The 11,830-nt window shown below is 44.9% G+C and overlaps 1 protein-coding gene across 1 annotated transcript; it reads left to right on the top strand.

Annotated features, from left to right (window-relative positions):
* Positions 1-1,078: 1,078 nt before the first annotated feature.
* pkdccb (protein kinase domain containing, cytoplasmic b) lies at positions 1,079-11,560 on the top strand. The gene is made up of 7 exons (XM_058615987.1): positions 1,079-1,866; positions 2,910-3,041; positions 5,056-5,327; positions 5,611-5,690; positions 5,982-6,089; positions 10,041-10,217; positions 10,578-11,560. Exons 1-7 carry the CDS (start codon positions 1,237-1,239, stop codon positions 10,682-10,684), a joined length of 1,506 nt encoding a protein of 501 aa, XP_058471970.1. The 5' UTR covers positions 1,079-1,236; the 3' UTR covers positions 10,685-11,560.
* The last annotated feature ends 270 nt before the right edge of the window (positions 11,561-11,830 follow it).

The raw sequence follows: 11,830 nt of genomic DNA, 5'->3' as shown, positions 1-11,830 counted from the left end.
GGTGGAAAAAGACGCTGATTCACTGTCTTCCTGCAACAGCACGAGTGAAATTACCCCAATAACCACACGCTGGCTTTGACGTGGCAACTTTCGCAGCTTCCGTTGGAATTTTTCCGATAGCACAAAACCGCCGCGCAACTACTTGAACGCAAAGTTAAAGGATTAAGCTTTTTAATCTACTTTAGACAAGGCTCTTCCATCTTGTACAGCCGTATTTCCCTGATGTGCTTGGGAAAGGGAAGGGCGCTTGTTGCAATCTGCAGTCTCACCATTAGATGTCACTAAGTCGCACACTCTGGGCCTTAAAAGCTAGAGAAACACACAAGCCTCTGCCAAAGGCCACTGTTTTACATCAAAATCAAATCATATACGCTTTAATGTCATTATACAACCGAAATTGCACAATAAAATGTCGAGGTCAGATGGAGGCCTGATCTTCTAACATGATTTGATGATGGAGGAAACCTCACGCAGACGCAGAATTTCTCTAACCAGGAATCAAACCCAGCACCTTCTTGCTGTGAGGCAACAGTGCTAACCACTACTAACCGCCCTCTACCTCACGTCAGGGCCATAACCTACATCCCCACACATGTTCACCAACATCTGTCCCGAGTTATGCTGCTCACAAGCAGACAGCTGGCAACAAAGGGAGGCATTGATGTTGCACTGGGAGAAACTGAAAGGACTTTTGCTGCCACCTGTTGGGCAGATAGTGCAGGTGGCAGCAGATTTCCCCTCAATCTGTAAAAAAAAAAGACAGCTGTTTAGATAATAACCTGATAACATCCACGTTGTTTTATAATCTAAATGTGAATCAACGAAATATTTAAAAACATTTTTTACACACATTTAAAATCAAATTTAAAAAAAAGTGTTTCTCTTTGTTTGAAATAAAAGCGCTTAATTGGATTATTATCAGTCGGCGTAATTGATTTAGATCCTTGGATCAGCTGCGGGAGGCGTTTTAGCGCGCGGAGTGAGTGACAACATGAGGTCGAGCTCTCCTGCTAAGCTGCGCGGCGGGTGTAAAGTTACGAGCGCGCAGGACACACCTCTAGAGGGAGTTGCCTGGGAGGTGGAAACAAGGAGCTGCTGCGCCGCTGCTGCTGCTTCTTCTTCTTCTTGGGCACTAAAGTCTGGAGGAGTTCTTCCACTTGGAGTCAGCGGTGGTCGGAGCCTGCGGCCGTGCGCGTTTTCTGCAGCAGCGGCGGCGGCGGCAACAGCTGTGCCACGATGATGGCCAACTCTTTACGCGCGGCTGCGCTGCTGGCGTTCGTGGTTCTCTCGATCCTCGTGTCACTGTTGATCAGCAGCGTGCAGCAGTTCGGAGCCAGAACATCGCACTTTTCCAACGCGACTGTTGCCGCTGCTGATGAGGAGGAGCTGTCGCTGCTCCGCGGGGCGTTGATTCACCAAATCAACGAGAGGCGCAAAGAGATCATTCCGCTGCTTTTACTTCATGAGAAAAAATCTGATAATAATAATAATGATAATAACGAGGACGAGGACAGCGCGCCATCAGTTGGGACTCTACTTTCCCCACAACTTGATGTGGATTATAATCTGTGGGACGAGATCACGCACGGCTCCAGGGAAGCGCACTTGGATGGAATGGGCTGCGACTCTCTGGTGGACATGCAGGCGGTGGAGATCCTCGGCTCTGGATACACCAAGCTGGTGGTGAAAGTGAATCTGGCCGGAGGTCAACCCGTGGCCCTGAAGCTCGTCAACGAGCAGGGGATAGACATGGGGAAGTGCGTGGAGGACTTTAAAGACGCGCCGGGCTGCAGGGAGCTCGTGTCCTACAAGCTGCAGAAAGAAATCGTGCTGTTGCAGAGGCTGCGGCATCCAAATGTCATAAAGGTGAAGTGTCCGTCCCCCCCTCTTTGTTTTCCCCTCTGTAAACCATGTGATTTATGAGCCATGATTTGAATTTAACACGATATTAGGGTGCCGATTTTATTTGTATCGTGATTTATGCAATTCTACAAGTATCGCGATTTTGATACTTTGATTCAGTCTGACTCTGACTCGTGTCTCAACTGAATTGGCACTGAGCTCGTGTTGTAATAAAGTCAAATAAAATCCCTTTTTTAAAACAGGACCCAAATGTGAACATTTAAATAAACAAACTTTGAATTTAAACCCTGGATTACGTAAACATAACCTCCAAAAAAGCATATTTAAAATCATCCAAAACAAAGTCACAACACATTTTACATTTCTTTCATTTATGATTAAAAATATAAAGTTAGTCCTCCAGAGTGTATTTGACGACAGAGTTTGAGGAGTGTGTGTGCTCCATCAGCGACGACTGCCCACGTCTTACCTCTGGAAACACTATTACTAATGTTTTCCATAATCCATGCTCCGCTGCTCATATTTTCCTTTGTCTCAGACACAGCAAAGTAAAGTGAAGTGAAAGAAAGGCCCCGCTCGGCCCTGCGGGACTTTCCCATGTAATTAAATTAAATTCAGTGACCCCGTCCTGACCTTTCGGGTCCAGTTTGGCAGGAGCCGACAATGTGCCTCTGTCCTCTCTGCTATCCACGGTTGCATCTGAAACCCTCCAGCGTTCGCTCACTCAAGTCGTTACGGCCCAATTTAGAAACCAGTTTGGAAGTCAACAGATGGGCGTCCAGCGGACACGCGTGACAGCACTGCGTGACCAACGGCCCGATCCAAGCGCACCGCATTCCCCGGTTAGCCGTAATGTGATTTTTATTGTCACAAGTCTTGAGCTAAAAGTGAGGGCTGGCAGAACATCACGTCCTCTCACTTTTCCCCGCACACACACAACGTGTAATTATCATAGAGTTAAAAACACATTTTCTTTTTATTCTTCTTCTTCTTCTTCTTCTTCTTCTTCTTTTAATGACCGTTCCTCTCCTCTCTCCACTCCACAGCTCAAGGGTCACTGTGCAGGAAATGCAAGAGGCCAGGGAGGAGAGAGGGGGAGAGTCGCAGTCATTCTGGAGCAGGGGAATCCACTACAGATGATCCAGTTGCTCCAGAGCCCCTGGGAGGACAGATTCAGGGTAAGCCACGTTTCCTTCTACTCTGAACCTCTCTCGTATCCACACACACTCCCGCACACATGGTGCTCATCATGCACGCGGAAGTCCGCGCTGCTCCTCCTGGCACAACCAAGAAAAGGTTGAAAGATTAGGGAGCTGGACGTCGTCCACGAGTGTAGAGAGAACAACTGGACTGGCTTGAGTTTAGTCGGAGACGTTCCGCCGCTCATTCATTTTGAATCCAGCTTTTTTGTTTTCCAGAAGAACTCTGCCAGCCAGAGAGTTGTTCTTACCGCCTGTGTCTGCAGGAGTATGGGTCGGTTGGAACGAGGGCCTTCCCCGTGTGTACGTGGGTTTTCTCCGGGTTTTCCGGTTTCCTCCCACAGTCCAAAGACATGCAGATTTGGGGATTAGGCTAATTGGACTCTCTGAATTGTGACCATAGGTGTGTGAGTGCACGGTCACGTGGAGGGTAAAGCGTTATCAGTAACCAGTATTGGTCCAATACTGGTCAAAATCCCCTGGATTGGATATCGGACACATATAAATATGTAAAAATCCGATACAATCAAAAAAAAATCAAATGCTTTATTTGTTTATTTCTTCTTTTTTGGGGAGAACAACATTTGTCTGTTTTAAAATGACTGTTACGGACTAATATCGGTAGCTGCAAATGACAGGATTAAGCCGCCTCTAAGTCAGCCTCCGAACATCTCTGGCCTTTTGTTAAAAGACGATTTAATCGTTTCAAATTAAGTCCCCCCCCCTTTAGTGACACACGAGCTGAAGTTACAAGTGCATATTGCCCCACTTGCCTTTATCTGCGCTGCTGAAGATGGACATTTGAAACTCCTGGAAGGTCTGACATCTGTCCCTCAAGAGTATTTGATCAGGCCGGGGATTGAAATGGAGATGGGTCCTGGAGTTAATCCACTGGAGGCTAGGAATGTCATGTGTCTCACACACACACACACAACCCCCCCATCCCAGGTATGCTCACAGTGGGAGTCAACAGAGGCTGGATTTACACTGCAGGGATCCAAGTATGTAAGTGGGGACGTGGAGCGGCAACACACACACACACACACACACACACCAGAGCGTGCACGTTGTTTTGTTTTGTGGATTTAGCGGAAAAAGGAACGTCACAGTCCATGAGTGTCATTCTCAACCACGGGGCCTCATTTCTGCTCCATCATTCAAACAGCCGTTCATAATATCTCACCCCCCCCCCCGGCCCCGGAGCCTCTCAGCCCCCCTTTCAGCTACGCTGCATCTGCGCAGGCTACAGTAATCCAGGGGTGTTTGGTTTCAGCCAACCCCGCTGCTACAGCGCCCGGGTCCCACCGTAGTGACGTCCAGGAGACTCGCGGCATGACCTAACGCTGCAGCTATGTTTGCAGCGAGGGGACCGGATCATTTCATGCTCCGTCAGTGCGCGGCTAATGCCTTCACTTTTGCCTTTAGTGGCCTACTTATTTTCTCTCGTCGCTGCTTTTATAATAGGATTTAAAGGGCGCTATAAAAACAGGCCGAGGGAATGGCTCGCAAATGTGGTCTGAACTGGTTTACAAGCAAGTTTTTTTTATTATGAAACTCATTTATATTGTTCAAGGGGAAAAAAGACATGAAAGGAACCAGAAGAAGAATTTATTTTCATTCTTTTAAGGAAACGAGCATCGGTTTTATGACTTATGAAGCACAATTTCCAACAAAGAAAAACTTTTCTCTTGTCATTTTTTGGTGTTTTTCCTGTCAAAATTAATACCTCAACCTAATGATTTATGGAAAATGAAGTCTAAGATGACAAAAATGAAATGGGAAAGAATTCACAAAGGCAAAAATTGTTTTTTTAATTAAATCTTTTTGTTTTTTCATCACTTTAAATTCTCAAAACAGTATTTTAACATGCAGTTGAAAGTTGTCCTGGAAAAATACTCCATTTATGGTTCAAATAAGCCAAAAAAAAACATTAAATTAAAGGGTCTGACGGTGTATTTATCATCAGGTTTTGTGTGTCCCCTTTTCCTGCCAGGTTTGTCTGGACCTGGCGCGGCTCCTGCACTTCCTCTCCCAGTCCCCTCTGGGCTCCGTGGCCCTGCTGGACTTCCAGCCGCGGCAGTTCGTCACCGTGGCCGGCGAGCTCAAGCTCACCGACCTGGACGACGCCAGCGCCGAGGAGACGGCCTGCCGCGGCGACGCCGACTGCACGCTGCAGTTCCCGCACAGGAACTTCACCCTCCCCTGCTCGGCGCGCGGAGTCTGCGAGGGCCTGAACGAGAAGAGGAACATCTACAACGCCTACAGGTGAGAGAAGTGACAGTGGTGATGTGGATAATTGCTTAAATATAGCCTTTGAGCTGTCACACGTGGCTGAAAATGTGCATTTAAGTGGAGATGTTTGAAAGAAATTAGTAGTTCCTGTTGTAGGGAGGGAAAAAAAAAAGGAGCATCTCCCCTTTAAGGTTTTTTTTGACAGCTTTATGAAGTGTTTGTTTTAACACCGACGCGAGACAAGTCGTGCTCCGACGGGGCTCGCCTTGTTTTCTCCCCGCCCGTCTCAGTGAGCTTGTCTCTGCTTTCGCCGCAGGTATTTCTTCACCTACCTGCTGCCTCACCAGGCTCCGCCCGGCCTCACACACCTGGTAGACCACATCATGAACTCCACAGGTGAGTGGGGACGCCCGTCGTGACACGACGAGGCCACTTAACTCCCGGCGGGGGAAAGGAAAGTAAATCACTCCGTTATCGGGAGTCGTGTAATTAAGTGTTTTCACTGTTTTTTTAATGAGATTTTTTTAGAAACACTAATAAAAACATGTTGTTATCTGTCGAGATCACACAGCGGGGGTTAGACAGTAGCGTCAGTAGTTGTAGGAGGATAAATCACCGATACTGGATGACTTTACGCCTGTGGTGAGTTTGACTCGGTGCATTGTGCGTGTGTGTGTGTGCGTCTAGGGGAGCTGAAAGCTGACATCAATCAGACACTGGAGGCCTTTGAACACATCCTCCTCCTTTACAAGTCTGGCCTGCACCTGGACAACCTGCCTCCATCAATAATCCGAGGTAAGAGCTGACGGAATTCCTTTTTTTTTTTTTTATATGAAGTACAGTGGGCCCTCATGTACTCAAAATACTTTTTTTTTAATCACTGAAAGCCGACTCCACCTTCCATTATGTATCTTTAAGAAGAAAAAAAAAAAGGGAAGGGAAGGAGGCGGGGTGTGTTTCTCCCTCTCAGACTGTTTTGACAGGTTTATTAGGCAGCTGGAATGAATGGACAAGACCAACAAAGTGGGATTAATCCTGCATGTCTCGGGCTCGCGAACCGCAGTCGCTTAACAAAACAAGAGTTGCAATTAAAAAAATCGAGCTCCGCCTGTTTAGGGTGATTTAAAAATGAAGGTTTGGATTTGTGTGGATATTTTCAAACGACACTTTTTAAGAAGCGAAACGACCGAAATCGGAAATAACAGTGATTTTAATCATTCAAAAATATCGTCTTTTATTTGTTTGAAAATACACTTTTTGTTTGCTATGATCGGGAATTCACTCTTTTTAAATTAGCGCTCCCTCACTTTCCGAACATGGGCGGGCCTTAGGAAGCTGCCCGCCGATTGGCTAGCGAGTTTTGGCGCCGCTGTCCGTCTGGAACTCCGACAAAATAATCGTAAGTTTTGCAACGTTAGTTAAACTGTCGACGGAGGGGGAATACTTGACTACTTCCTGGTCGCTCCAAAACTCAGTAGCCAATCAGCAGGCAGCTTCCTAAGGCCCGCCCATGGTCAGAATCGCAAACAAAGAAAACAACTGTGCAAAGAGCAAATCGGAAAAACGAAAATTCTGATTCTGAACAAAAAGTGTATTTTCAAACTAATTTAAATACAATATTTTTGAATGATTCAATCTGTATTTTATTCGCAATTTGTGTATTTTGATTTTCTAATTCCATACGATAGAAAATGCTTCAGTTTTAGCCGCTAAACGTTCCCTCCCTCCCTCCCTCCCTCCCTAACTGCCACCCCTCCTCCCTTCCTCCGGCCCCCTCCTGCCACATGAAATATTAATAACAGACTGACTGGCCCAGCGTTCCTGCGGTGAGATTTTTCCGTCCCCCAGATGCAGGACTGTTTATGTAGCAGCGCTTTGTGAATTTAATCACAGATTGAGGGTAAGGAGGCCTGGGCGAGCCGAGGCTGACGTCGAGAGAGAGAGAATGTTTTAGTTTCCCAAGTCGGTGCCATGAGCCACCCCTGCTGCTGCTGCTGCTGCTGCTGCTACTGAGTGTGTATGTGTGATGTGACGTGTGTGTATTTTCATTTGCCATATTCTTGGGGGGGGTTTGTTGGAACAGAAGTCGTTTTTTTTCACATCGAGCACAAACCCTGGTCCCATTTTGTGTTTAGTCTGAGCGTCACCAAGTCGAGCTCATAGTTTGACCTTTGGAAATATTAATTCATTCACCTTTCTGTCGAAAACGAGATGACACGTACACACTTTGTCTCGGGGAGAGAAAAAAAACAACAAAAAAACCTCCTGCAGCTGGAAGTTGCCAGTTAATATAATTATTCGTGCTTGGCTCGGTCCAGAATTTGGAAAAAAAAAGAACATGTTCGATCGTTTATTTAGGGTTTTACAGGTCAACGACAAGACTGGAGGAACATTGTGTTACCGGCCAAAACACTCCAGGACATAATCCCCTCTGAAAGTTCACTTTCATTTCACCTTTTTTAACTTTATTCATCATTTAATGCTCGCAGACTGATTCGCTTTCCTGCCAACAGCTATTAAATTAGAATACCCACTCGCATAAAGTATAAAAAATATGACTAAAGCTAGTTTAAAAGGAAAGAAACAGCCACAACGTTAAAAACAGACTCTCCTCTGAACGCTCTACTTCAGAGGTGATGGAGGTTTGGTTACGAAACCTTTCAGTAATCAGCGCGTTGTTTAGTCCCAAAGGTCGTTATTAGCCGTTTGTGGATAAAGCTGCAACCAATCAGAGCAACGAAGCGCGAGACGCCGCGTGCTATAAGAAAAATCTGCCGTTCAGATCATTGAAGACAGTTTCTGTCCACATCTGTGGCGCTCATAATGTCTCACGTCTCAGGTCACATGTCTCTGTGGGAGGGAACGGCGGAACCTTAGGAACGGGTTTAAGTGAAGTAGCAGCAGTAAATACAGAATTGTGCATCTAGGTTTATGACAGGAAGTCGGTAGATTTGTCGCAAGTAGTCGTGTAAAGTCGAAAGAAACATTTCTTTCCAACTTTCCTCTGGCTCTGTTCTTCATAACGCGTCCCCACGTCTTTCTTCTCTGTTTTTGGTCTAACGTCACAGCGCCACTCGCAGTCCTGGCATGTGTACTGCGGCGTGCGAGGAAAAAAAAGATTGTTTACGTTCGGCGTTTTCCGTCTAGACGCGGCCTTTATTGGAGAACTGAACTGTTCAATCAGGCCTCCGGTCGGCCGCGAACTGTAGCTGCAAATTTAATTTGATTTGATTTGATTTGATTTAATTTAATATAATGAGTGGCAGTAGCTTCTCTTCTAACTCTGAGAACAAGAAGCCGATGTGCCCCGAATGTGAAACAAACAAACAAAAAAAAGCTGTTGCTATAAAGGATTTAACAGGAGAAAATCAAATCAAACGTTCATGCAATTATATCTTAAAAACCCACGTGGGCTAATAAACAAACTCAGAATCGCAGCCAAATACACAAAATATAACGCTAGAAGCCAAATGGCAACGCAGCTCAAAGAGCGGCGGCGTGTGGAAGAAGAAGAAGAAGAAGAAGAAGAAGGGAAAAAAAAAGATGCTGATCTCGTCCCCACTTTTAATTTGAAATTGCTGACAGATGGAGATTCATTGAACATGTGGAGGAAACTTTTCCACAGCTGAGATCATCCGTGATTTGATCAAATAATCTAGTCAAGACTCTTAGCTCAGGGAGTTCTTTTGTTTTTTAAAAAAGAAAAGTTCATTTATCGAAATCCCGAGTACTCCCCTGAATATAAATACTTTATTATTTGGACACACAGACTGATTGCACATAGACGTCCTCTATTTACAGTACGCGTCTCTGTCTCCACAAACACTCCAGGCCAGCAGCCGCTCTCTGTCTCCTCAAAAGGCCTCGTTCTCTCTCTCTCTCTCCCAGGAGAAGGATCCTCTACGTAGCCGAGACGTCGGGGAGTGTAGATCCTCGTGTCCGCTTCCTCCCAACAATACTCCTACACACACTAGCCCCTGCCATTTAGGAGGGTTAACAATTTGTAACAGAGTGCCTCCTCCATACGGACTCACAGACCAGGCTTTTGTGCATCCCTGTGTGTGTGTGTGTATGTGTGTGTGCGCGCTGCTCTCTCATGGCTCCCGCTAATGTGTAGCAGATGATTTACGAGCCGATGCAACAGGAGTCTGACTGCGAGAGTTATAATGATGAATGAACACAAATGTTGGGCACGGGAGACTAAAGCTAGTGTCAAACGGAGGGATAACGAAGACCAGAGTAGATGTTAACATGGTTATTGGTTTATAAACGAGCCCTTGTTTTTTTGTATTTGTATTTTGTGTTTTGCTCACGTGTAAGTGATATTCTTGGGTTTCGTTTTAAATTTGCGTTGAGACAAAACATGTAAATAGTTGAGATTTTTTTTTTTCCCGGAAAATAACGTAATTTGCAAGTTAAAGTGGAATTAAACACCGACACGTTGGCGTTACCGTAGTCATGTGACAAACTCAAAAAATGTTAATGTAAACGCGTTTCATACTGTTCCAATTTCAAATGTAACACTTTCTAAACAAACCCCCTTTGTTTTTCTTCAATTTAAATAGTTAAAACAGTATTTTAACATGAAGTAAATTGTAAATAACTGCCAGATATTGGGAGTTATTCTGGAAAAATGCACAAAAGCACTGCCTCACGGGACATTCTCTGGTTCTTTAATGGTTAAATTGAGCATAGAGTTTTTAAATCTGTATTAAACTGTGTTTCTCTCCCTCCTCCTGCGCTTAGACTACAACGTGATCCGAGGAATGGGGACGTCCGGGAACGCCGAGTACCGCTGCTGGCCGTCGTACAGCCAGCAGGGCTGCGTGCTGTCGGTCTCCAGCGCCCGAGAGGCCGCGTACATCTGTAACTCCCACTCTCAGTGCAGCAGCTTCACTCTGACGGGACACACGACGTGGACGGGTTAGTAGAGCCGCGAAATAACACCACTCTTTCATTTCCAACATATAGCAAAGGAAATGTCTAAAATCTCAGAGTCGACGTAGATAATTCAAGATAAACAACATCTGTTAAAGTGAGCGGCCATTGTCGGGAGGTTTCCACCGAGTCAGCTTTATTCCTACAATAAAAATAATAATTATGTGTCAACACTGCTAGTGAAGTCACATGACTGGGACTGCTGAGTAAACTTAAGTTTTTAAACCCTTTAAGTGATTAAGGGAGTCGAGTCCGAACAAGTTATTTAAGTGATGTTGCCAAAGTGTTAAACATGGTTTAACTTTTTTTTTTTCCTCTCTTTTGTTGTGTGTGTGTGTGTTACAGGACGCCTCCTGGCTTCTTTCAGGAGCAGCTTCAGTCACCTGGTGCCTGACGGGACATCGGAGGTGTACGTGAAGAAAACCAAAGCTCCCGAAGCGTCGCCCGTGTGACGCGAGGAACCGCGGGTGGGGGGCGTGTAGTCGAGGGAATGTGAAGCTAAGAACCTTGAAATCTTTGCGCTTAAGATGAGAAATAGTGTCGTCCTCGTGAGCTCTGCGGGTTCACGGGAGAAGCGCAGGAGGAGGAGGAGGAGGAGGAGGAGGAGACGTTTGAAGTGAGGCAAGTGAATGTGATGTATTTATAGGGCTTCTGCTCACTGACTGTTTGATCTGCCTGCCAGCTCTGCCAACTACTATTTAAAGGGATTTCCCTTCAGGTACAATTATGCAGGGAGAGCCTTGTGCCCTTGACATGTATTTTTTTTCTTCTTTTTTTTCTACCTTGTCTTTATTTGCCATGTGTGTTGGTTTTTCCTCCATGTACTTGGACTTTTTAAGCCAAAGAGGTAATGAGAACAGCCACTGGAGCTCAGCGTTTGAAGCCCGAGGACGAGGAAAGAAAACAAGCTCTTATAGAAATACACTTTGATGTTAATGCGCTGAGGTTGCGGCCGTTTTTTTTTTGTTGTTTTTTTTTTCACTCACGGTTTCCTGGCTTAGCCGCACTGTGGTACGAGCTGGCAACAAGCATGTAAGCATTTATACGTCAACAGGGAAGCGCCCACACGTGACTGAAACCATTCCAGAGTCTGTTTTACACACTTTTGTAAACTTCATAGTTAATAGTGCTTTAGTTCATAAATGATTATACGGTCAAATTAAATGTAAATGTTCTTACATGATTGTGCATTTATAGCTTAACGTGCACCTTGTGGGTGAAACTTTTTATTTTCAATGAAAAATAATTCACTTCAGTGTTTTTTTATACTTCACTAATTGTAACTGTACAGTTTTTCCATTTGTAATGATATAAATCTATTGTTTCTACTTTTGGTCGCTCACATTTGTATTTTATAACTCATCAGCACACGGGCTGCAACTAACAACGGTTTTCATCATCGATTCACCTGTCGATTATTTTCTCGAGAAAGCAGAAAACGTTAAAAATCCGGAAATGATGTTGTCGAATGTCTTGTTTTGTCCGCAAACCAAAATAAGTCACTTTTAATTAGTTGTTTTAATCATGAAAAAAGCTTCAAACCAATGAATTGATTATTGAAATAATTGACGATTAATTTAATAATCGATTAATCGAGT

The sequence above is a fragment of the Solea solea genome, chromosome 18, assembly GCF_958295425.1.
Source record: "Solea solea chromosome 18, fSolSol10.1, whole genome shotgun sequence".
NCBI lineage: Eukaryota > Metazoa > Chordata > Actinopteri > Pleuronectiformes > Soleidae > Solea > Solea solea.
The sequence above is the reverse complement of the archived record's forward strand: the minus strand, read 5'-3'. Positions and strand labels throughout refer to the sequence as shown.

What these genes read in the sequence shown, in the direction of transcription:
- pkdccb (XM_058615987.1), top strand. Translation starts at nt 1,237, where the DNA reads ATGATGGCCAACTCTTTACGCGCGGCTGCGCTGCTGGCGTTCGTGGTT. An exon ending in CCTGGGAGGACAGATTCAGG is followed by an intron (nt 3,042 to 5,055) that starts GTAAGCCACGTT and finishes TTTTCCTGCCAG; the next exon opens with GTTTGTCTGGACCTGGCGCG. An exon ending in CCACATCATGAACTCCACAG is followed by an intron (nt 5,691 to 5,981) that starts GTGAGTGGGGAC and finishes GTGTGCGTCTAG; the next exon opens with GGGAGCTGAAAGCTGACATC.